Raw genomic sequence first — 23,265 nt, 5'->3', positions numbered from 1 at the left:
TATTTATAAAAATAAGTTTAGCCAAATCCTAGTGTCTTGTTACTTCTGCTATTTTATCAATTAATTTTCTGATTGCAGAATGCATATGCGACAACTATCATAAATGGGACAAATTTTTGTACTTCGGCTAAAGATGCCAGTGTAATTTTATCAAAAAACGTAACTAGCACCATGGCAATCAACTGCTTCAGTGACTTTGCTGTCTTTCTTGCAAAGGTAAAACTTTATTAACCTTTTTTTTCCTCATTGAAAATCTTGTTTAGTCCATATGATGCCTCAGTCAGATTCAAGGTTAAATTCAAATTTTATGGAAATTAAATTGTTCTCTGGAAGCCAGTAAAATATATATGATATCCATGACCATGTTTAAGACTTGATCACGGAGCAAGTACAAAAGTTACTTGCTGAGCACATTGTAAGCCGCCCTGAGTCTTCGGAGAAGGGCGGCATATAAATCAAATTAAATTAAATTAAAAAAAAAAGTATTGTTTGGGCTGGTAATTGTGTCAAAGTATAGTGTGCATTGGGGTGATGTTAGCCTTGGATCCTTCTGTGGGCAGAACCCCCCCCCCTTAATTTTTTGTATTCATCTGATCATAATATATGTTTGTAGCCAGATTAGACCGACAATTGGTACATACATATGTTGATTGTAGTATCCAATGGGGACTTACAGTAGTTCCCGCACCACAATGTAGCTTCCAACACAATGGAAATGTGAATTTAGGGGGGGAAAAGTTCAAAGAAGATAACCAATTGTTCAAGTGATGGAAAGAAGAGATAGATGCCTCTTCATGGGAAACCTAGATTCATTCATGGAATGAACTAAAACAATGAAGACATTTTCTTCCGTTAACTTAAAGCAACATATGGCAGGACTGAAAGGCCAAACAAAAGTGAAGAAAATAAGAGTTTGAGTTTATTAGATTTCTATACCGCCCTTCTCCCGAAGGATTCAGGGCGGTGTACAGCCATATTAAAACACATAGACTTACAAAATTTAAAACCAATTAAAATCGAATATATATAAAAAAATTTGGCCCACAAATTAAAACACACATACACCCATTATAAAATTTGTATTAGGACAGCCCGGCTTGCTGGAACAGAAGGGTCTTCAAGGCGCGGCGAAAGGTACGCAGGTCAGGGCTAAGACGGACTTCTAGCGGCAGCTCATTCCAGAGGGCTGGTGCCCCCACAGAGAAGGCTCTCCCCCTGGGTGTCACCAGTCGGCATTGTTTGGCCGACAGCACCCTGAGGACCCCCTCTCTGTGGGAGCGTATTGGCCAGTGGGAGGCTGTTGGTGGCCGAAGGCGGTCTCGTAAATACCCCGGTCCTAAGCCATGGAGCGCTTTAAAGGTGGTGACCAACACCTTGAATCGCACCCGGAAGACCACCGGGAGCTAGTGCAGCTGATAGCACTAACATGGAAGGTTTAGGTGAAAATATCCCAGCAGATTTTTGAAAACAGTCATAATCTTAATACTAATTTATTTACATTTATATGTCCATCTCACTATCCAAGCAACCCTAATACTAAGCATTTACATACAGTTGGTACCTTCTTTGGATGAGTTAACTTTTAAAATATATCTGATTTTATCCTAATATAGGTGTTCGTAGCATGTTTCACCATTTTTGGGGGCTTGATGGCATTTAACTACCACCAGGAATTAAAAGTTTGGGCCTTGCCACTGCTGCTGGTTGCTGTTTTGGCTTATTTCATTGCCCATAACTTCTTATCAGTATTTCAGACTACAGTGGATGTTCTTTTCCTTTGCTTTGCTCTTGATGTAGAAACAAATGATGGCTCTTCAGATAAACCCTACCTAATGGATCAGGATTTAATGGTAAGCACTCCCAAAAGCAGTTTATAATGTTTTAATTCTTTAAAATGAGGTAGTTATGTCAAAAGTTGATAGTAAACGTTTTTAGGACACCTGTATTCTCATCCAGTTTAGTGTTCTATTTTCCAATTGAGACATGGTGGCAAACATATTGTGAAACTTATTCCACTTTCTAATAGGAGTTTCTATTAGAACATACCCTAGATTTTCAGAATTTCATAGATGCTTCAGTGACTGTCATAAAGGTAAACTTCAAGAATTTTCCCCACTAAATTATCGTTTTTTTAAAAAGCCATCAGTCAAAATTGTACAACTATTTTCTTCTCATCTCACATTCTTTTAGATATTTTCCCCGAAAACTAAAGCTTACTATTATTCTCCAACAGAATTTCTTATTTAATGTTTTTCAGATAATTGAGCCATTTTTTATTAGAACTGTTAAAAAAATGTATTAATGAAAATATTTTTCCTGTTGATGTCAAATGCTATGTCTTTATAGAGTAGGCATTTAATGTGATTTTCTAAACATCTGTTTTAAACTTTACAAGATAATAATTGCAGTGCTAAATAGCATTAATTACATATAAGTCCCATTTAATGTGGGGGGGGGGTTTCTTTTAAGTATGTTTTGGATTTCTTATTTAAAGCCCTACCCGATGCTCTTAAAACTAGACCTATAGATTCTATTGCTCAGAATCATTCTACCTAGAACTGTGGCTTAATTACATATTTTCTATATTGATGGAAAGTTATCTTAGTTTTAAATTTGTGCAACAAAATATGTCTTATGTAATTGTTTTGTAGGACAAATTAAACAGCATTTTATAGGAAATTAGTTATGTTACTGTTTTTGTTTCATGTATTCTTTTTTTACCCATCAAGAATATATAATTTGATTTGCTATGAGATACATGTTTCATCCCAGAATACAAAGAACTTTTGGTTAAAATTTAGTAGTGTTAAAATTTTAATATTGGCTTGATAATCTATTGATTTGAAGTTGCTCAAATAATAATAGTATTAAATATAATAAGTTTGGATAATGTATTGCTATTATTTGCAGAACTTTGTCTATCAGAACAGCAAGCTTGGAAAGATCAAAGAAAGAAATAGAAGAATATTTTATAACAATGAATACAGCATTGAATTGCAGCTTGTGGTAAGAGACAAACCAATTCTAAACGTCAGTAGATACGGCTGATTGCCTTGGGTTGCACTATTCTATTCTAGCTAAACATTTGATAACAGAAATCCCTCAATCAAATGTGGGTCAGTAGCAGAGAGGAGGGAGTTATTTGTTCTTGTACAGGTAGTCCTCACCTTAACAACAGTTCATTTACTGACTGTTCAAAGTTACAATGGCACTGAAAAAAGTGACTTATGATAATTGCAGCATCCCTATAGTCAGGTGATTTACATTCAGATGCTTGACAACTGACTCATATTTATGTCAGTTGCAATGTCCTCGTATTATGTGATCACCTTTTATGACCTTCTGACAACCAAACTCAACGGGGAAAAGAGATTCACTTAACGTGTTACTAATTTAAGAACTGCAGTGATTCACTTAACAAATGTGGTGAGAATAATCGTAAAATGGGGCAAAATCACTTAACATATTTCTCACTTAGCAATGTAAATTTTGGGCTCAATTGTGGTTGTAAGTTGAGGACTTTACCTGTATTACCTCCCTTCATCTGAAATCTGGATAGAATAGAACATAGGAGTATGTTTTTAACTAAATTGCTCCAGTGTACATTTTTAACCAGAATGACCAAGCCTAAGTAACTGGTAGAAAGAATTCACAGTGGGATGAACTGAAAGCAGAATTCCTTGATTTCTGGGAGTTTATAAAGTTTGGAAAGTTGTTACTTGGAAAGTTATAAGAGATATATTAAGAGATATATTAATTCAAGAAGGCAAAAATAACAAGGTTCCAATAGTATCAAGTTGTTAAAATTAACACTGCTATGATCACTGCATTGCTGGCTGCATTTATCTTTTCCCAAGTATCATAAAGTCCAGTTCAAATACATAATTTCACTGTAAAATAGTAACATAATCTTTAAAATAACATCTGTGCAGCATTTTTTTTTAATTTTTTGGCATTTGAGCAAAATAAGTCATTGTGATGCTTCCAAAGTATCATTTTGCTGTCAGGGGATTTCCAGTAGCAGCCATCATTTTTCTGCCAAAATTATTCATGCCAGAAAAGAAAATCTGCACGTAGGGGGTCATATTTCTGGATTTTTAAAAAAATGTTATTTTGTTCATGCTGCATACTCTGGAGGGCTTAGCTCCTTGTGCCTTTTTTAGAAGTTTGGAAATAGTATACAGTAGGCGGGTTGTGCTGCTGAGAATTTGTGGTTTTAAGTTGATTAGGTTTATGTACGCCTTTGCTTGGCTTATTTCATCATATGCAGCTCTTTGTGCATTTCTGCCTCCACCCAAAAAATCCTCAAAAAGTTGACATATGCAGTGACAGAATACAAAAATATTGTTAAAATAAAACTTTTTCCCCGTTATTTACATATGCTTTTGTTATTATGGCTAATTTCATATTTCATTTTCCTTATTGTAGAGCTGAAATTGAGATGGCGTTAAAATTACATGCAGCAAAGATAAGATGAAGATCAGGGAAAACGAATTCCCTGAATTGATTAGTATATTTTGCACTAAAAGAGATGATTTGGTCCACTTTCACTTTGTGAAAATTGTCTTCAGCTTTTATGATTTTGTTAAGAATTTATTTAAGATATTTTATTAAAGTATATTAACAATCAACTCTGGTGTCGATTTTATATATTTCATTTAGATCTTAGCTATCAATTCTACATTGCCAAAATGACTACACATCTGTTCCAGTGTCACAAGTTCCACCATCTTATTTCAATTGAAATGTTGCATCCAAGTGCATAAGAGGAGGGGATTGTGTTGCTACACAAGTTCTTCTGTTTTCTCAGAGTGGCGCAGCATCCATTTTATTCTGCTAAAGAATGTATTGAGATCAAGATGGTTTTTTTAGATGAACATATAGGGTTTTTTGTTGCACATCCTTTGTGAAGAGCAGCTCAGTAGGAACCCTGGTTTTATTTTCAAACATCCCAAAAATGAAAATAATAATTCAGAAGTTTTTAACGTTAAAAACCAAGAATGTGTTGTACCTGCCCAGAATCATTTGTTTGGTGAGATGGGCGGATATATAAATTGGAAAAATTTAATTAGAGAACTGATAGAAAAATTAACCACTTTGCTATAAATTATATGAATAAAGAGATTGCACGGGGAGGATCGTGTGCTTTAATATCACAAAGGTAATGCTCATATGCCTTTTTTCTGAGTAAGTAGATGTAGCTGTGCACAAGTAGTCCTTGACTTATAACCAGTCACTTAGAGATTGTTCGAAGTCACAACAGACCTCTACAGGGCTACTTACACCTGGTTCCAAAGTTCTGGTGGATGTGCCCCCCAATCAGGTGACTGCATATCAGGCACTCAGCAACTGGTCTGTTTGTTTTTGTCAAAAACCAACATTTTTGTTTTTGGCAAAAACAGCCAATAGGGATCAGTGAGATATATAGCAGGCTCCATTATGGTCATAAGTTGAGGACTTCCTGTACTTCACTATTAATTTCACCTTAATCAAATCCTAATTTTCAAGGCTATGAGAGCGACACAATACATTTCTTATTTGTAACTATGCAGAAGAGAGACGGGAGTAATCCCACTCTCTATGGATCAAGAGTAGATAGCCTTTCTAGTGTTTCTAAGGATCGTAAGTGTGTTGGGGCAGCAACATCTTTGGAGAGTATGGAATTTTCAAGCCTTTGGCTACTTAAAAAAGAAAACAAGTAGTACAAAAAACTGATGATTTCATGCGGAATATCAATGACAATTTTCTTAGACAGGTCTGGCAATAGCAAAAAATTGTGGGATATGTGGTTGGAAGACCTCTTGAGTTGTCAACCTCAAATATGTACATTATTTACAATTACTTGGATTCTAAAGTTTGATTTGGGGAAAAATGTCCTTTTCAAAATTTGTTAAGCAGCAAGTAGAATCAAGACGATTGTACAACCATTTCTTAAGTCTCTATTCATTGAAAAGGAATGTGTTCTAAGACACTGCAGAAGCACCAGAAACTGCTGAATTGCAAAAATAATGTACATATGTATATCTGCTGAGAATACACTGAAGACACTAAGAATGCCTAGAGTAGGGGGTTGCCTATATATTGTAAAAATACTTTTTAAAAAATAAATGGAAACCTGGTACGATACCAACAATGTTTTTTACCAGAATGTCATGGGACCCTTGGTGACCTCAAAGTCATTTATAAAAAATAAAGGATGGATGACTGAAGTTCTCTGAAATAAACCCTTGGGTTAGCAGATTTCAGATATTATGAAAGCATTGTCTGTTACATAAATGTTTTACTACAAGTGATGCTATTTACTTAGGCAAATTACATAAATTGAAGGAAACAAGTTAGATTTCACACATGCAGAGAGTTAACTTATATAGCCTTCCTGTGACTTGTTCATTATGGTCAAGTTTTACTATATTTGGAAGCGTTTATGACCCCCCGTGGGAAGGAGGGTGAAAAACTGAACAAAAACGCAATCTGTTGGCTTTTAATAAACAGGTAATTTCTGACACACACCCAGCAGCCGTTTTGTGAGGGTCCCACAATAAATCCAATCCCCTCCTCCCAACAGATTGACAGTTTTTTCCCTCTTGGGCAATCTGATAAAATGATACGCTTGTTATAAAGTCTGAAAAGGATTGATAGAATTTTCTTGAAATTCTGTAAGAAAGATGGGTTTAGATACCCATGTGAGTCGAATCTGATTTGATTTGGAGAAAAGATACTTGTTTACCCGCAAAATACCTTCAGATGAAATTGGAAAACACTAATTTGGAATAGCCAGGGGTATCCAAATCGCCCTTGAATTAAAGTTTTGAAGTAGGAATTTGCAGCCCCTTAGTATTTCATGTAGAAATTCTGGGATATTAGTTTCAAAATTTCAATATAATAGGCAAGCTAAAAAAATCACCAATAAAATTCAATAAATGTGTCTTCTATTAAACCTGCAATTGAACCCAAAGAATAGTTGTTAGATTGGAGAAATCCTTTGGTAGCAATAGAAAATGGCATTATAAAGTTCGATAGTGTGGCCTCTACATCCAATATTAGTAGAAAAACTAATTTTTAAAAAAGAAGTGATTTAACTAGGGTAGTTTTTTCTAATAGGCAAATTGACATCTTAATCAGCAGTAATGTTAGTTAAATAGAATCCTATTTCGGTGTTGCACTTCTAACAACATAGAATTTCTACTTTTCTAGTTTTCATGTTGAACGTCTTACTGTAGGCCAGGGGTGTCAAACTGTGGCCCACAAGCCGGAAGCATCACAAAGACCATGGCCATCCCAGGTTTGCGAAGAGAAAAACATCGTGAAACATCACGACGGCACAATTTTGACACCCATGCTGTAGGCAGTTGCCTTCTACTACTTAGTTATAATTTTACTTAATTTGATTTTGAAGTTGTTTGTCTCCATCTGACTCCTTGATAACTTCTGTGACTAACATTTGTTTTTTTAATAATACATGTTCTACGTCTTCAAGAAAACAATATTTATTTATAAAAAATACAACAAGATCAGTTGATGATGAGAAATGTGGCAATAAATACAATTCAAAGGAAAGGCAATTCTACATGGATATATTATGGCACAGGGAAAAAAAAGTCAATGACCTTCAAAATGTAAAGATTTTTGTGGGCTCAGAACTTAATACTAGTTCCCTTCTAAGAAAGCTTTTCCTAGAATTTTGGTGAATTTAGACATTATGATGAAACATACACAATCACAAATGCACATTTATTATTTCTACTATGACTTCAGGAGATAAGCAAGCAAGTACAAAACCAACATTTTTAACTATTAACTAAAACCTTTATTTGGATGGTATGGTCCAGAATTAACTTTATGAATAAAAGCATTTACAGTCTTCCACAGAATGGAGCTGTAAATAAAAAAGTTTAAAAGGAAAAGCTTGGTATAGTATGTAAAATGCCTATTTCAGAACAAGATTGTAAAAAAAATGCATAGTTCCTTATTATTAAAAGACTTGGCTGTATACGAGAAGTTCCCTTTCACAGTATTCCTTTTTACTTCATATGCTGTTATTGGTTATGCTGTAGACCGCAAATGTTACAGCACTAAAGGCAACTAGAGAAGAAAAGGGCAAAGAAAGGAAAAAGGAATGTTATGTAAGGCAATATTTCCTTAAGTACATGAAGCATAATGTGTAAAGGATGGGTAACAATTCCACAAGGCTAGTTTCGTTTTTCTTGAATAAAATAATAAACTAATACTGAGCTTTTGAGGCAAATCTAGTAATCAATGCCATGGTCACTGTATTGACCATGGTAATCTCTCTGATATTCATCTTGGTATTCGCCGTGATAGTCATCTGGATATTCTGCCTGATAATCACTATCACTGATTTCTGATCCATTAGTTCCTGTTCCTTGGCTTCCATTATGAATGACAGGTTCTGTTGGTGCAGCACAATACTTAGGATCATACACTTGCCGTCCAAGCCCATATACACTCATCCCCTTCTGTGAAGCCACTTTGTTGGTGCCCATTTGTAGTGAAATTGTAGTGTTATCAATGGGCTGTAATGTGACCTTCTGGTCATAGATGTCTCGCCTTGTTCCTGGTGCAGGCATCCCTGCCTAAAAAACAAACACAAAAATATTTCAGGGATTATAGTAACTACTAGCAATATGGTTAGTCCTTAAGACTGTCCACTTAAGGTAGATTCAAATTAATGATGGCCCCAGAAAGGGAGCTTTACAGGCTTCTCTAACAATCGCTAAATGTTGCACCGCATCACTTTCCTGGTCACATGATCACAATCTAAGTGCCTGGCAATCTATTGGCACTTCTGATTGGTTGCCAAGCACAACTGTGATCACGTGATTGTCGTTTGCAAGCTTCTCTGGTTTCCCCAGAATGCCAATGCAAGTTTCTGCCACTTGCCAAGAAGACTTCCTCTTGTCTCTGGGGGCTGGCTGACAACTCCACACCAAATCCAAGCAGCCACAGAGCTGAAATCCTACAAGGTGCTCTTTCAGCTTTCTTTCAGCCAGCCCTCAGAGAGAAAAGCGAGCTGAAATCCAAGCAAGATTTTTAGTCCTTGATTGGAGAGGCAGCATGTTAAGGTACGGAATGTGCATGCTTCTGGGTGGGGGAAGCCCAGCCCAGGATGTGTGCAAATCTCTGCATTTGGGCTGAAAATCCTGCTTGGTTGGTGGAGAGGATTTTCAGCTCCAGAGTGGAGATGCAAGGCAGTAAGGTAAGGCATATGAGGTGCCTCTGGAGGGCAGAGAAGGTCTTGAACCAGTGCAGGTTGTACATGAATTGTCCCTGCCTGGGCTAAAAGTTCTGCTCCTGAGGTTTCAGCTCCTGAGAGGAGAAACACAAGCGGCCTGCGACAGGCCTCTCTCACCTTCGCAAGGCATACCACGTTCCTTACCTGGGACTCCACTTAGCAATCTGCAAGATCACTTAATGACCACAATAGGGAGTGCTGAGTGTGTGGTCATTGAGTGAAGCAATCATGTGACATCTTATTTTACTCTGACTGAGATTTGGCCCCAATTGTAAGTTGAGGGCTATAGTGGTACCTCGGTACTCGACTGCTTCAAAACTCGCTGAATTTGGTAATCAATTTTGATGCGAAAATGTCCCAGTACTCATTGTTTGTTTGGTACTTGACACTATGATCAAAAGAGGGGGACGGCTGCGGAGAATGGACAGGAAGTTGGCCATACTGAGAAGGTCATTGCAAAAGGAAACAGGGGAGGGCCAAAGAGGGCGGATAGGAAGTCAACCATGCTGGAAAGGCCGCTGACATAGGAAGAGGGACAGACAGGAAGTTCAAAGGGTCATGTGGTGATTCACATGGTTTGTTTGGTGCTTGTTTTTAGTACCCATCGCATCCAGTTAACAACGAGTACCGCAACCAGTTAACGACGAGTACCAAGGTACCACTGTGTCTTTAAATAGTACAACTAGGAATAGATCCATGTGAAATACTGTAAAACTGAAGTTCATTAAACAGTGTTGTTCAATAGTTCTACAGAGAACATGGGGAAACTAATTTGTTAGGATTCTTGTTGCTTCAGTAGTGAACAGTATAATGTAAAGACTACAAAGAAAAGCCTTCAGAATATTCTACCTTTCCCCAAGATTTAACTGAAGGATAAAAAAATGCAGAGACTAAACCAGAGTCAGTCCTTTCCAATAATTAGACTATTAAATACAATTCCAAAAAGAAGGTTTGGAAATCTAGATCAGAGCGTAGACATTCCTTACCTGACTGGCTCCTTTATTAGTCCCCATCTGCAGGCTAATTGTTGTCTGGTCAAATGGCTTGTCTGTTTGCATCTTTGGATCATAGAGATGTCTCCTAGTTCCATAAGCTGTCATTCCTGCCTGGCTGGCACATTTGTTAGTCCCCATCTACAATCAATTAGAGAATACAATTGAAAAGAAAAAAAATTCCTCAAATGTTTGTTGCGACAGGTATGACTAAAATCCAACTAAGCATCAATTACAGAGAGTAAAGTGGTACAGGTAGTCCTCAATTTATGACCACAGTTTCGTCCAGAATTTATGTTGCTAAGTGAGAAATTTGTTAAGTTTTTCTCCATTTTATGACTTTTCTTGCCACATTTGTTAAGTGAATCATTGCTGTTGTTAAGTTAGTAACACGTTTGTTAAGTGAATCTGGTTTCCCCAGTGACTTTGCTTGTCAGAAGGTTGCAAAAGATTGTCACATGACCCCGGACACTGCAACCATCATAAATATGAACCAGTTATCAAATGTAAATCATATGACCATGGGGATGCTGCAACAGTTGTAAGTGTGAATGGTGGTCATAAGTCACTTTTTTCAGGGCTGTTGTAACTTTGGTCACTAAATGAACTGCTGTTAAGTCGAGGACTATCTGTATAGCTAAAAGAACTGAAGCCAAGGAACTTGACTTTAGGATGGAGGGTGGCCTGCAGTCCCAAATCATTCATTCATTCATTCATTGAACAAATGAATGAATGAATTCGAATTTGTTGAACAAAAACGAGAACAAGAATAAAAGAGAAAAAAATACGATGACAGGGACGATAGGCACATTAGTGCACTTATGCACACCCCTTCTACTGACCACTTAAGTATGAAGTAAGGTCCATGATACTGAAATACTTGCCTTGCCCAAAAATTTATTTAACAGAAACTGATTATGTGAAAACATGTGATGGAATCTATAAAAAACAAGGCAAAACCACTGTATGAAAAAAATCAGTGAAAATAGAAAGTATACATGCAGTAATAGATACAAAAAATATCATCATGGATGCCAAATATATAAAAAATTAAAAGACAAAATATACTAAACCCAACGTGTTTTTTTAATGAGGCTGAGAACAAGATGTACGGCCCAGAAACTGCCTCTTACCATATCCACCATCTTAAAATTTCAGGATGTTCTCACCTCTAACTCAAACTCTTATACTATTAGCTTTTCTGTTCCTTGGTACAGTTAACATTCTTGGCTTTAGTTATGTTTAGCTTAGCTTAGTTAGACTTACGGACTATGCTGCCTCCCATGTTAGGCAGCTCACAAAAATGGTAATTCATGGGCAAACATTACCTGATACCAAAACAAAAAACCATCAACATCCACATCTCTGAGATGATGTTGGAATTTTTCCAAATTATGGCAAACTCTTTTTCAGATATATTTTGGTAATATCTATACGTCTGATATGAAGCAAAAGCTATGTTGGACTAGTCAACTGTCTCCTTGTGACCACAGCTTGCATTTTCTGTTCTCCCCCCACACCCGCCCCCAAATCTTGCATATGCAAAGAGTCTAATATCTGGTAAACATCATTGTAAATGCAACTAGCATAAGGAATAACCTTGAGGAAGAGGAGGAAGCAACAACCAAGATAACAGTCCAGATGACAGAAATTTGAGTCTAGAGCAGAAATACAATTCAGGAAAGTGCCTAAGACATGACCCCTAGTTCTCATGAAGATAACAGGGGGAGGGGGGGACTTGCAAGATTCTATTACTGTAATTTTATAGTAATAGTAGCATTAACACCCATAACTCAGAGCCGCCCTGAGTCTTCGGAGAGGGGCGGCATACAAATTGAATTAATAAATTAATAAACTTTGGATTCCTGATCTCATCTAGAAGGCCTGACACTAATAAATAAAATAGCCTATGCTGGAATAAACCGCTGCTTTATTATGGCTTGTCTTTTCTGAGCTGAAAAATGTACCTGGAGCATATTTTTTTTTAAAAAGGTGCCTTATTGCCAAGTCTGGTCTAAAAGTAGTTCAACTTGGAACTATTGGAAAACTGCTCTGTAGTAATGTAAATCTCATTACTTTTTTTTTTTTTTTTTTTGGAATACGGTATAAATCATAGGCAATTACATCCGAAAATCTTTCTCTACATATTATTTTACTATCTTTTATCCTTTTTGCTTACCTGCAAACCAATCACACTTTGTCCAGCCTTGAGTTTTCCAGCATCAAAACTTCTTGCTTGTTTTTCTGCATATTTAACACCAATATCAATTGTAGTGTGGAATCCCTTGGTTTTTGCCTAGACATAGGTCAAAATTACATTTAGTATTTCTTGTACCAATAAAAGAGAGTATTTGTAGCTCTGGGTTGAAATGAGGTATCCTTAGTGCTCTCTGAGCTTGATTGTTTTCTTGCAGATGTTTAATTATTCAAATTAGGTAACATCATCAGTGCTAGTAAGGAGTGGGGTTTGCTCTCAGTTTATATTATACAATACCCCAAACAAAAGTATTGTTCTTGATTGTTGGTCTGAGGCCAACAATCAAAAGTAAACAATACCCAAATCAAGGAACTGCCAAACAAGCTAACAGTAAACAGCCCAACCAAAGAACCTCCAAAGCCTCTCCCACCAACACTGACAGGGCAAGCCACTAGAATATTAACTGAGAGCAAATCTCCCTTCTTACTAGCACTGTTGATGTTATCTAGTTTGGGTAATGAAATGTCTGCAAGAAAATGACCAAGTTCAGAGAGCACCAGGGGCCCCCCCTCAGCATTTCTTGTACTTTACTCTAATCACTTATTGTTAAGATACAGATATCCAATATAATGGTGTTTATAACAAATTGCAATGATGACAGAATGCAAATGTCCCCAAAACACCCTGCTCTCACAACAGCCAATTTCAGTAAGTGAGGCATGGCATTTGTATGACTGTCTGCCCCTGTGAAAGAATGAAGGTTTGTCGTGTTTATTCAAAGTCAGTGATCAGATCCTTGATTTGACATTTTGACCTATTGCTTTGTTGATGTTACATGGTAAAGTGATAGTTTTTGTGCAGACAATTTTTTTTTTTTAATTTGATTTATATGCCGCCCTTCTCCGGAGACTCAGGGCGGCTTACAGTGCGTTAAGCAATAGGGATTAATGGGATTCATTAACTTAATTCTTAACTCAGCCATAATACAAACTCAAACTATGAAATTCATGGGCATGCCTGTTCTATAATTTCTTTAGGTAACAAATGATGTGAACCAATGTTATAAGGTTTGTTATTTACTAAGGATGGTAAATTGTGTGTTGGACTCCATCGATTAATGTACTTACCAAGCCAGCAAGTGCCACCAATGATGTTTGAACTTGGGTCATATTTCCATTCTCAAAGAGATCATTTGCTTCAAAAATATCATGTGGTTTCATGCCATATTGTTGAATGGCCTTGATAAAATTTCCAATGTTCTCCAGCTAAAAACAAATATAGGAAGTCACACTCTTACGACTTGTTAACGTTTGTTACCTTAAAGTGGAGATATACATTACTTGGAACCAATAATTGTGGAGGGCTATTGTTTCAGAAAAGATAAATTAGGTGGAATTCACATCAATGGGAGAAATGCTACCTGCCAGCATCCTCCTTCAGATCACTGTTCTGGCTGTTTTTAATTATAGTTATGATTTAGGCACACATATCTGTAAATAAGATATTTTTAATTGAGGGAAATGGTACTTAAATGAAGCTTGAAAATCAAGCATAACAGAAAACAGGAAGAGAATATTTCATTGATTTAACATGGCATCAGAACAGTGCAATTTATTTTATTCAACTTTGATTTTGAAGTATCTGGCTAATATGATCCCATAATATTTATACTACCATTGCAAAAAATAATTTTGTTTCAGCATCTGTTGTATTTGAAGGTTTATTTTGTTGGATGTGGGTATTCATCCATTTAATTTTTCCTGATACATATAATGTGAAAAATCATTTCCTTTGGAAAATGGGACAAATTTCTAATTTAAAAGAGATGCAGTTATTGGTTTTTATTCTTGTACTACTACAGGGCCCTGCTATTTGGAAAGTGAGTGCACAGTATCAGATTCCTTGAGCTATGAAAATTTAGAGAAAAACTGCCAAGAGATAGAAATTTCTCCAAACTCAAGAAAGCTTTTAACAAAACCTCTGCTTCTCTGATTTCTCTTAAGAACTATCTCCTCCTTGCTTTTCTATTTGTGGAAAATAAATGTAGGGATGATACAGTCTAATTACTAAAATTAGTAATTCTGTCACTCAAACATTACAGTAGTTAATACTGCAAACCATTTGTGGTTCCTGAAAAATAAACTTTCAATGGGTCTCTATTTGAAAACCACTGGCCATTAACTTTTATTCATTACAATTCTTCTTAAAGAAAAAACAAATAAAAAATAAAACATAGCTTACCTGGTGCCAGTTTAACTTGGACTGGTTTATTTTCTTTATTGATCCTGGCTGGAGTTTGTTGATAAGCCTGCAAAAGTAATGAAGTAAAAGGCCTTTTTCTATTTTCTTTCTTTTTACAAAGCCATAATCTAAATTTTAGTAGCACGCTTAAAAAAAATGTTAATCCTGCTATCGAAGGCATTTTATGTTTTCTTCATACAAGAAAATGATCTTAGGTACAAGCTGCATAAGTTTCACATTTTCCATGGACTAGCTACCTTATAATTTTGTCCAACCATTATACTGCATTTTCCTGTATGCAAAATATAAGACGTTTCTTGAAGTTCCAATTTTTAAAAACCTGACATGAAAATTATAGGATATTTTAGTTAACAGGAAAGCTTATTTCATAGAGAACAAAAAATGCACGAAATGTTGATAATGTTAATTCAGCTGAAGAGACAGTTACAAAGGAGAACTATATTCTGTTGTTTCTAAGAGCTACAGAGTTATTTTGGTAGGTTCAGTTCTTCAAACCTGCACTTTCAACAATTACGTAATATACACATTTCTGGAAAACATATATAGCCTTTCTAAGACACAGACATGTGTACATAACGTTTTAAAAATGGAAACTATAAATTTTGATCTATGCCCAACAGCTGCTGTTTTAGGCTTAAACAGATCTACCTGAAGGAGAATTTTAAAAGCATTGCTTACTCGCATAGTATAATGCCATCCTTTAAGCCCAGCTGGAAATTTGGGCCAATACTCATGCCAGTAACTTCTTCAATCCAGTTGCGGAGATCTTCTTCTACCTGTGGATCATATTTCAAAGCAATCTACAAAACAAAAGGGTAAAAAAATATTAATGTCTCTGGATATTTTAGAATTTATGTGATTTTCTTCTAAGAGTTTAAAACATCACATATCATTCTTCCCTTGCATGTCATTCTTAATCAGGTTTTCTAGACTGTATTATAATGAACAAGTCTGCATTATGTTGATATAAACTCTTCTGAATATACCCAGAGGAACCTGTCACTAACAAACATATATGGCTTTGCCTGTGGTATATTTAATATCAGCGTTCCAGAAAAATCCCCACTCCAAGTAAAGACGCGGAAGCAAGCTTTTTCCAAAGTCCTCTTTACTAGAATAGGCAAACTGGCACATCTGAGGAAACCTGAATCTGAAAAGCCCTGGTTTTCCTTCAGTAAGTCAAAGCTCCCAAAACCATCCCCTTTTCCACCCAGTCAGTCGCATGCTCCAATCAACTTCCGTTCCATCCTGATCCAGCCCCCTGACCACTCCTTCTCCAGATGCGGGATCACCCTGGCCTTGACCGACAGGAAGAATGCTATTATGTCTACTAACCCCCTCTCCTACTTTCCCACCCATGAGAAGGTGGCAGCATTGGAGCTTCCGGCCTAATATGGCTTCCAAAGCTGACATTTAACTTAATATGCAAAACCAAAGACTCTGCTCTGTTCCCCTTACCAAGGCAAAAGCATCTGTCTGATTCTCAAGAGGTTGTATGAATACCATCCTCAAATAAAATGAAATAAAAATCACAATCAAATGAAATCCATATATTTTCTTGCTATGGCTTTGACAGTTGATGGCGTGCATAAATCGGAAATGGTTATTTGGATAAGCAATTCCAACCTTAAGCTGAATTAAATTAATGACAAATATCTGCAATTCTGCTGCTACATAAAACTCTTAGCCTAACTTCAAAAACCACTGTTTTCCTGCATAGAAACAATGGAGAGAGAAAACAACAGAGGATTACAAAGCATTCAGGCATAAAAATGGTATGTATCAAGAACAGAGTGGAAATTTATCACCCCTTTCCAATGACTATCAAGACAGTGCTCAGAAGGAAAAAAGTAATTACCCACAATACTAGAATATAGACTCTAGAATCAATATTTATCTGACATCAACCACATTTGGGAGCAATACAGTATTACTGTATTTAGAAAGAATTATTCTTTTCAACACTTTCAATGAGGCTAAACAATATTACAGAACTTATGACCTAAACATCTGCTTTAAATTGATTGAAAACTGGACAAAACATGATTATTGGCTAAGAATTTAAATAGTACTGTAATAATGATTTGCCTTCCTAGCTACCAGGATCATTACAATACACTAAGGAAAGGCACCCTAGCAGGCAGCGGGGGGAAAAAAACCAGAAAAAAGGCAATTAAATCACATCCTGCTGTACAAGACTAGGCCCAGAACATAGCAGGTTTTCAATAAGTAAAACAAACAAACAACTGCTGACAGTCTATACCAGGCACAATGGATGCAGCAAGATAAAAGGAATGGCCGCAAAATAGAACAGAACTTTTGAAGGACTTTCTATTTCTGGCAATGCCGAGTTTGGGCCACGAGAAAAAACAATAATGTAGGAGACCATTTTGAAAAGTGAAAAAAGAATTTGATTGCTTTAAAAAAAATACACCTGCCAAATGCAAAAAAAATATCACTGCAAACCACTGTGACAATCAAATACTATTCCAAACATCACAACTGAATAGCATAGCTGTTGGGAAGTTGTGATGGCTCAGGATTGATATTTTTTTCTATAGCTGGTGAAAAGTTGGATTAAGCAAATTAGAAGATCCCCTAATGGGTTCACAGATAGGGTGGTTGCTTCTAATTAATAAGAATCAGGCACAGCATATCTATCCCACTGGAAAAACCTTTCAGTTTAATTAAGATTTTGCTATCCCACCTTGAAATTATCATAAATTAAAATGCACATCCTTAATTTAATGCACAACTAAGGTATGTGCATAATAGCAATCAACATCTTTTGCTTTTGGCAATTCTGCCAACTTACTCCCAAATTGAGATGCTTTCTCCACGGCAAACTACAAAGTTTAAATTTAGGTTTATGACCAGTGTCTAAGCAAAAAAAAAAAAAAATCAATTAAAATGTTAAGTAATCAAAGAGCTATCATACTTGAGCTTCTTTGTAACAAAATATCTTCCTCAGTGAACTGCATAGACAAAATGGATTTTCACTGGAGCCAAGAAGAAATCTTCTACTTCTCTACTACTCAAGATTTCTGTGGGAGTAAATTATAGCCACACCATTATACTCAAAACATTTCATTATAACTGTACCCTTCTATATTTTGCTTAGAACAAGCCAGCCAGTTGTTCATATTTAAGTCCCACAAGTAATTCAGTTCTTATTTATTGCATTCCCTACAGTTGATCTTGAACTCACTTTGTCTTTTAAAGGGAACCATTACCAGACTTTTTTCTACATGCACAGATATGAGACAAAAACAGTCAGTGAATACAGAAAGGGTGAATATAGAAACTAAAAAACCGCATTCATAGTCAATGAATCTCTGTTTCTGTCTTGAGGGTAATACAGAACCTTACTGTATAATTCTTTTATAAATCAATGTCTTTAAAAAATATACTTTGAGCTCATTTTTTATCAGCTTGGAATCTTTTTAATAAAAGAGATACAGAGCTAAAAGAGAATGTCAACACAAGAGGCATTTTGAAGGAGATTAATTCTATCCTGAAGACAGCAAAGAGCCATATTTTCATCAGGTTAGTAAAGCAAATCAATTCTATCCCTATTTATTTACTTACATACTCTCCTACCTATTGGGAAAATGAATTTGTTTTTCAGTGCTCATTTTGCTAGTTTGGTATGCATCTGAATTTCAATATTTTCATTATGGAATAAAATGCTTATTGCCTTGAGATGCATTTTATCACCAGTGTTCCGGCAACAGCAGCAACAATAACAGCAATAATAGTAGTTTAGTAAACTTGCATGCCATCTGACTCTCAATGACTTTAGGTGGCTCATAACTATCAAATTACAATAAAATGAATTAAACATAAAAAATAAAAGATAACAATGCTGAGTTAAACATATGGAATGCTACCAAAAGCTGCAAATATGTATTTTAATTTCATATATGAATTTCTTTGTTTTCTACAATATTGGTGAAATGTTTTTAAAGGAATTATATAGTAATTCCAATAAAATATCAGACAAGCTGTGTTGTGAAACTTTACTCATTTTTAAAAATTTTCTCAATGTATACATTAGAGCTTCGGGGACTCCAATGTACACAAAATAATTGTGTAGGTGTAAGATGTGTTTTTTATTATTATTATTATTAAGCTGCTGCTTTGTCTCTGAAATTGTAACATAACATCTGAGTCATCCATTCTCATTATGCTCATCATGTCTTTAGATACTTCTTTGCTGTTTTGACATGTTGTTATGTCATGACAACATATATGCTAAATTTCTCAATACTTGTCTCACCTAACTCAAATCTTCTTCCAAATATATTATTTGTCACAACCAATACATGGATGCTTCATATACATGCACAAGATCTTTTTAAAAAAATAATAATACTGGAATTTCAGTATATTCCCATATGTATTGAATGGATGTGATCACAAAGTTACCAAGAAGCTTAATCTGCAAATAAGAAATATAGTATGGGATTACATCACCTCCAAGAAGATGACATATTTATTCATGATGCAATATAAGATGGAAAATGAGGGGAAAGTTCCCCCAATATATTAGTGAATGTCTCTTCTAAATGGCATTCCAATTTATGGGTTGCTTACATGCCATATTTCTATGGGAGGGAAGGAGCAAAACCTGAAATTCCGTTTTTCATTGCTTTTAAATCTTATGATTGCAACAACATACATAAAGGTATTTCAAGCATGTTGTGTATGTATAGCGAATATATTGAGGAGAAGGGAAGTGGAATGAAGCTGCTCTCCCTGATTCCTATTGTATCCTGTAGAAGTCTGAAAAGGGCTCTATTTGGATATTGTTGTAGATGTGCAACAGCAGAAGGTGCAATTTTGGGGGCCAAAGATCAAATTTAAAATAGATGTGGGTAGGAGTACACCCTCTATGTGGGCATAGCTTCAGGGATCATTGGGTGGGAGGGACTGCTTTTGTGACAGACCTATTTTTAGGCACCCACTATATGTCTCCAATAAGTTTCTTCTCAATATGGTGGAAAATTTCGCTGCCAGTTTTCCACGTAATTAAAGAGTGATATGAGGTTGAAAGAAAAAAGTACATAGGACCATGGGTTGCAAGATATACCACACTGTAGACATAGCCCTATTTCTCTCTCCTCTCAGGGGTCACCTCTGTGAAGGTCTGAGTAGGGGTAACGAGTATAAATAAATAAATAAATAAATAAATAAATAAATAAATAAATAAATAAATAAATAAATTTTATTTCTATACCGCCCTTCTCCTGAAGGACTCAGGGCGGTGTACAGCCTATTAAAAGCACAAAGACAGACATAAGTTAAAAATAATTAAAATTATTAAATAATTTCGGCTCAAATTTAAAACCCCAAAAATTTAAAACACCCAATTTAAAAATCATTACATTGATAGCCCGGCCTGGCAGAACAACAGGGTCTTGAGGGCACAGCGAAATACACGGAGGTCGGAGATCTTACACATTTCCGGAGGCAGTTCATTCTACAGGGCAGGGGCTCCCACAGAGAAGGCCCTCCCCCTGGGTGTCGCCAGCCGACATAACTTGGCTGATGGCACCCTGAGGAGACCCTCTCTGTGGGAGCGAACTGGCCGGTGGGAGGCTATTGGTGGCAGAAGTTGGTCTCGAAGGTACCCGATTTAAGTAATCTCAGACAATTGAGAAAATTTGCAGTATCTGAAAGCACAAGATCAGCAAATTCTAAGCTTATTTTGTCTTCATTGCTACCAAACTAGATTAGATTAGGAAAAATTAACAAACATGTTTCTTTAAGAGTCCCCAAGAATTATGCAGGTAGTGCTATTCATTTATTTTTCATACAAGCCTATTTGTTTGCAGAATTATGTTTAATTGAAACTATACTCATTCCTATTCAGTTTAGACTTAAATGATTGTCATTCTATAATGGATCAAAATTTCAAATCAATGGTGTTTAAATACCTATCAAAAAGTAGAACACATATGCTAAGCAGGGACAATGATAGAAACTTTTTGGTAACTTCAACAGCTGGTGTGCAGATATGATTTAAGATGAAGCCCTTGTAAATGTAATTATTATGACATGATTGTATTGTTATAAAAGACAAGCAAAATAAATCTGCATAAAGTCCTGGGTGTTCTCTGAGTTTGTTTTTTTCTTGTAGACATTTCATTGCTCTACTAGGTAACATCATCAGTGCTAGAAGAATGGGTCTTGCTCTCTGTCACAGAGCAAATTTTATTCCCTTCTAGCACTGCTGATGATACCAGTGGTGGGTAATGAAATATCTGCAAGAAAACAACCAAGCTCAGAGAGCACCAAGGAGCACTCAGTTTAATTCTGAGCTACAAATATTCTCTTCTATTGAAATCTACATAATTCTACTTTATTGGCAACGGCACAGATAAGATACACTACAGCTGCCCTGTTGTACTCAGCATATTTTGTTAATCTTCCCATTAAAAAAATTAAACTCTTAAATTCAGCTCTTAAAGCTGAATTCCTAGTGACAAGCTGGGTATGTCCAATTTGTGTTCTTGGCAACAATATGGAAATGATTAAGTACTAACACTTTCCAGGATTTTTCTAGTCTACAGCCCTGAATTCATGGTGGTATTAACCAAGTCAAAATTTTCTTCACTTATTTCAAGATCAGCCAACCCAAACCATAATCAAAACCACCTAGGAAATCTTCTAATCAACCCACTGCCCTACACAGACAAATGACTGTCCATTGTTTGAAAATCTTCAGTGATGGAGTGCCCACAACTCCAGAAGGCAGTCTATTTCACCGTTCAATAGCTCTTATGATTGGGAAACTATTCCTTATTTTGAGCTTGGATCTCTGGAAAACTTCTACCTGCTGGTTTTTGTTCTATGGTGCTACAGAGAATAAAACCACACCCTCTTTCCACATCTTTGCACTATCTCCCTGAGAGGAAAAAAAAAACTCCACAACACAACACTTGCAGCCCATCCATCGATCCCTCCATCCCTCCCCCCACATAAATTCTAACTTTCCCATAAAGTTGCTAAAGCTGCAGTTGCTTTAACAGGTATCTTCTGTCAGCCAGACTGGCAAGCATGGAACTGTAAGCCGCCTTCTCCAATCTAGCCATACATTTAACTGCTTCATTTCTTTAAAAGCCTGTTATCAGTCATTCAATCAATTTCAATGAAAAACAGGGACAAGACCATTCCTATTGTTGTGCTGTTGAGGTTGAAAACAGATTGAAAAAACCTCCCCCCCAGCTGTTTTATTTCATCCTTGGAATACTCAAAAGTGTCCACCTTCAAGCCAGAATCTTTTGGATTTGAAGAATTCTTCATTATCTCTAGTGATAAAAATTTTTTAGATTACTTATCTGAAAATACAGAAATTTTTGCTTTACCAGACCATTCAGATACGTAAAGCAAGTGTCCATTACTCCTGAATGTCTGCTAAATACAGAAAATCATGTGTGTTAGTGACAACATTTGGGTATATTACATATGCATAATAGTATTAATTAGGAGCTAAAAGTGTTATGCACTCAACTCTTGCTTTGTTTGCTAATGTAAACCCTTAAACTGTATTATATCCAGCTTTCTTTCTTTCTTTTTTTTCTCAAATGAAGCACTCAGAGACTTTATTTTATTATTTTATTTTATTTTATTTTATTTTATTTTATTTTATTTTATTAAGTTTGACGAAGTACGTGCTCTAACTAATTTATGATTCTGCAGGGCTAAAAAACCAAAAAGTATCAATTATTTTGCATATTAAATGTTGCATTGCAGGCAGTTACAGTTAGTGCACAATGATAGATAATTAGTGATTTAGCACATAGAAGAGATTATTTGATCCCACAAAGCTTGTCTGCTAATCACATTAGTTTATCAGATCCGGACTGCCCAAAAATCTAGAGAATCTTTTTTTAAATGGCAACAAAGAGTTGCAGCTTTTTCTGTATTTTTTCTAGTATCATCCAGTGGATGCCCAGGTTTTGGCTGTCCTAAACTACTTGTGGATGGCTACAGGTAATCCTCGACTTACAACAGTTCATTTAGAGACTGTTCAAAATTACAATGGCACTGGAAAAAGGTAATTTATGACCATTTTTCACACTTAGGACATTGCAGCATTGGATGCTTGGCAACTGGTTCATATTTATGATGGTTGCAATGTCCCTGGGGTCACGTGAACAGCTTTTGCGACCTTCTGACAAGCAAAGTCAATGGGAAATCCAGATTCACTTAACAACTGTGTTACTAACTTAACAACTGCAATGATTCACTTAACAACTGTGACTAGAAAGGTCATAAAATGGGGCAAAATTCACTAATGTCTCACTTAAAATGTAAATTTTGGATTCAGTTGTGGTCGTAAGTCAAGGACTACCTATTTTTTTTGCCAAATACATGACATGATATTGATACATGACAAATGCTATGAAATTGTTATACCTTATATTAAATATCAATCAATACAAAGTATTTGAAATGGGGCACTGCTTTGGCTGTGTCCTTCTGACTCCCTAAACTCTTGCCACACTATCCTGAGTGTTACTGCTGCCCATGTTCCTTTCTTCATTTTTGTCCAG

General features: G+C 36.0%; 2 protein-coding genes across 4 annotated transcripts in view; one reads left to right on the top strand and one right to left on the bottom strand.

Annotated features, from left to right (window-relative positions):
- Positions 1–4,631, top strand: part of SLC44A3 (solute carrier family 44 member 3) — a 41,896-nt gene extending 37,265 nt beyond the window's left edge. For 2 of the 3 annotated variants that reach the window (XM_034437283.3, XM_034437284.3), the window contains 4 exons: positions 79–216; positions 1,614–1,850; positions 2,911–3,006; positions 4,429–4,631. In XM_034437283.3, coding sequence (XP_034293174.1) covers positions 79–216; positions 1,614–1,850; positions 2,911–3,006; positions 4,429–4,434 — 477 coding nt within the window. In that variant the 3' untranslated portion in view covers positions 4,435–4,631. Of the gene's footprint in view, positions 1–78; positions 217–1,613; positions 1,851–2,910; positions 3,007–4,428 lie in introns of those variants that run through there. The other variant, XM_087889984.1, reaches the window with a different exon arrangement.
- A 2,840-nt stretch (positions 4,632–7,471) lies between these two features.
- The window catches only part of CNN3 (calponin 3), a 33,834-nt gene continuing 18,040 nt past the window's right edge, over positions 7,472–23,265 (bottom strand). Inside the window, exons 2-7 of the mRNA XM_034437282.2 lie at positions 15,383–15,504; positions 14,684–14,750; positions 13,570–13,707; positions 12,425–12,541; positions 10,240–10,386; positions 7,472–8,594 (exon numbers count right to left, since the gene is read on the bottom strand). Coding sequence (XP_034293173.1) covers positions 8,247–8,594; positions 10,240–10,386; positions 12,425–12,541; positions 13,570–13,707; positions 14,684–14,750; positions 15,383–15,504 — 939 coding nt within the window. The 3' untranslated portion in view covers positions 7,472–8,246. The remainder of the gene's footprint in view (positions 8,595–10,239; positions 10,387–12,424; positions 12,542–13,569; positions 13,708–14,683; positions 14,751–15,382; positions 15,505–23,265) is intronic.

Source organism: Pantherophis guttatus, chromosome 3, assembly GCF_059756535.1.
Source record: "Pantherophis guttatus breed Tessera chromosome 3, ASM5975653v1, whole genome shotgun sequence".
Taxonomy (NCBI): Eukaryota; Metazoa; Chordata; class Lepidosauria; order Squamata; family Colubridae; genus Pantherophis; species Pantherophis guttatus.
The sequence above is the reverse complement of the archived record's forward strand: the minus strand, read 5'-3'. Positions and strand labels throughout refer to the sequence as shown.